At 33.8% G+C, this 2647-nt stretch overlaps 1 protein-coding gene across 1 annotated transcript in view; it reads right to left on the bottom strand.

Moving 5' to 3' along the window:
* Positions 1-2516: 2516 nt before the first annotated feature.
* Positions 2517-2647, bottom strand: part of LOC125856222 (UPF0481 protein At3g47200-like) — a 1885-nt gene continuing 1754 nt past the window's right edge. The window contains exon 3 of the mRNA XM_049535761.1: positions 2517-2562. Coding sequence (XP_049391718.1) covers positions 2517-2562 — 46 coding nt within the window. The remainder of the gene's footprint in view (positions 2563-2647) is intronic.

Raw genomic sequence — 2647 nt, forward strand, 5'->3', positions numbered from 1 at the left:
CGTCAAAATTCTACAACCCTTCAAACTTAAATTTCGATGTTTCGGACTCGTTCGGAGTCGGAAAAATACAAACCTTATATGGAATCTGATTGGAAACGATATTTCGGACTCAACGATGAAGGCGGAATTTCTATTTGGAGATCGCTTCGATGAAAAGTGGGTCCCACACCCAGTATCGTTTTGAGCCAGATTCCACAACTGCCATCTAAAGTCTCGGGAAGTGAACAAAAGGTCGTTCTAGACCAAAATCGATCTTCCGAAGCTAACCTAGCTGTCAGAATTTTCATCTGAGCACGTCTTCCAAAAAGGTTGACCAAAGTCAACTTTTCAAGTTATAAAAATCTCCAAAACAGGGAAACGGGCCTAAAACCCAAACGGACGACCAGGCGACCGAACAGTCAGTGCCAGCAAGTCATAAATGACTTGGGGTCGCTACAGGAACGCTCTAAACGATGGAAAGAATTCTTTAATTTAAAAATGACCTGGAGGGTCATTACAATCTCATAGAACCCACACCCAAATTATTACTGTGTCTGAACGTGACACCCAATCCAATATAGAAGTTGTCCGCCATTAATAATTTATTACTCCTATGTCGAGAATTCATTACTAACTACAAAAGGAAAGAAGCACGTTTTTTGAATGCTTACGTCCTCTTCCCTTTCTTATATATATATATATAAACAAAAATAAATTATTTTATTAATCTATTTTAATAAATCAAAAAAGTTTTGTTACTTTTTCTTATAAGTACTACTGTTTATAATGATTTTAAGAGGAGTGTCAAGTTAATATGAATCAAATAATATGAAATGGTGAAGAGAGCAATCACTTGGATCTTCGCATTCCCACCAAATCACGTTCTCCTTTAAATGCATAGTACCAGTATTGATCATCTAATAAATAACATGATAGTACAATAAAAATTTATTCATATTTAATATTATATCAAATCATAAATAAGTAATATGCTTTTACATATAATTTTTTTTATATATATATTTAACCATAATCCGTACGTACTGCACTATGTGCCAATACTCATTTTGTTAGTCGAATGAAAGTGTCCATAGAATAGGTATAGAGTTAATTTTATTTGCACATTGTGGACATGCTGCTCATTTTGTTGAAGAGGCTAGCCACTTCTTTGTCCTCTCCTATCCAGTTCGCTATGAATTTTTTACGGTAAAGCAAACTCACATTTTTGTCTGAGTCGATAAGATGATTCATGAAAGTTGCATAATCACTGAAATATAAATAATATTCTAAATCAGTTGATTGTTGCGCATAAACAATGAGATTTCGCAGGAGGATTTCCATACTATATACCACATCAATAGAAGGTGTTGTCATCAATCCATTCTCAAACTTTATATCAAATAAACTTGTTGTATGATTGACCTTTGCAAAGCTAACTCCAGCTTCGGAAAGCTCTGTTGCATTTGACATGACCTTATTTCACTTTATGTCATCGTCTGATATTTTCTCGTAGTTCTTCGGACATGAAAAAATGTGTACTACTTGAAGTAAATGTTTCATATCATTTGCATTATTTAGACATGGAACATCGTGTACTGACATATATCCCAGGTTACGTCTAAACAAAGTGATTGTCAGTTTTTCCAATGATAATTCATCATTTTTCTTTGTCAAGAAATGAAGCAAGTAGATGATAAAGAAAGGAAAGTTGGTTTTCTAGTAACAATAAGTCTCGGAGTATTTGATTATATATCAACAAAATTGATAATATTTTCTTCTCCTTCTACATATATTTCAGAATACTCACGAATAAATCTAACCACAAAATAACCATCAAAATAAAATAAAATATGACCCAAGTTCTTCCAAATGAGCCCTTGAAAATCGACGAAATTTCTTCCGAATCTACTTTTGAAGAAAAAATAAAATAAAATAAAATATGACCCAAGTTCATTTGGTGCAATTCAATTTTTCAAACTCATAAACCCACCCTTGATATATAACTTCCAAACTCATAAACCCACCATTAATTAAACCATTTTTTAAAGAGAAAAAACTCAAATATATATCAAACTATGAGAAATGGGAAAAAGTTCATCTATGTTATCCGTTAAAAGTTTGGTTCATCTATACTATTTTAGTTAACAAATAATGGCATGGATCGATGAACCTTTTCTAAAACAAAAAATGACATAGAAAACAAACATATCATATTTGTTGATTTAAAGGTGTCACACCCCAAAACCGGATGTGATGGCACGTGCCCAAACCCCACCGGACACGTCAGCCTAACACCCAAAAACCCGACGATACGGAATTAATAAAACAAGAATAAGATAGAAAGATAAGCGGAAGTCTTTAAATAAACTCAACATAATCCCAAAATTGGTTGTCACATGTACAAACCTCTAATACGGAATCTGAATAAAATATACGAGGCTCATAGTAAAGTTCTAGAATAGAACAGAACAATAAATATAGATAACTTGAGGGCACGTCTGGAATGAACCGCTACCTCTCAAGTAAGTCTGGAAGCTCTAATCTGAAGATGGGTAATAAGCCGGATCTGATAAAGCTGTCAACCTACACCACTGTGTAGAAGCAAGGGTGAGTACCAAAAGCAACAGGTACTCGCAAGTAACACTAAACTAAGCTAAACTAGCAGCTA

This window comes from Solanum stenotomum, chromosome 2 (genome assembly GCF_019186545.1).
Source record: "Solanum stenotomum isolate F172 chromosome 2, ASM1918654v1, whole genome shotgun sequence".
Classification (NCBI taxonomy): domain Eukaryota; kingdom Viridiplantae; phylum Streptophyta; class Magnoliopsida; order Solanales; family Solanaceae; genus Solanum; species Solanum stenotomum.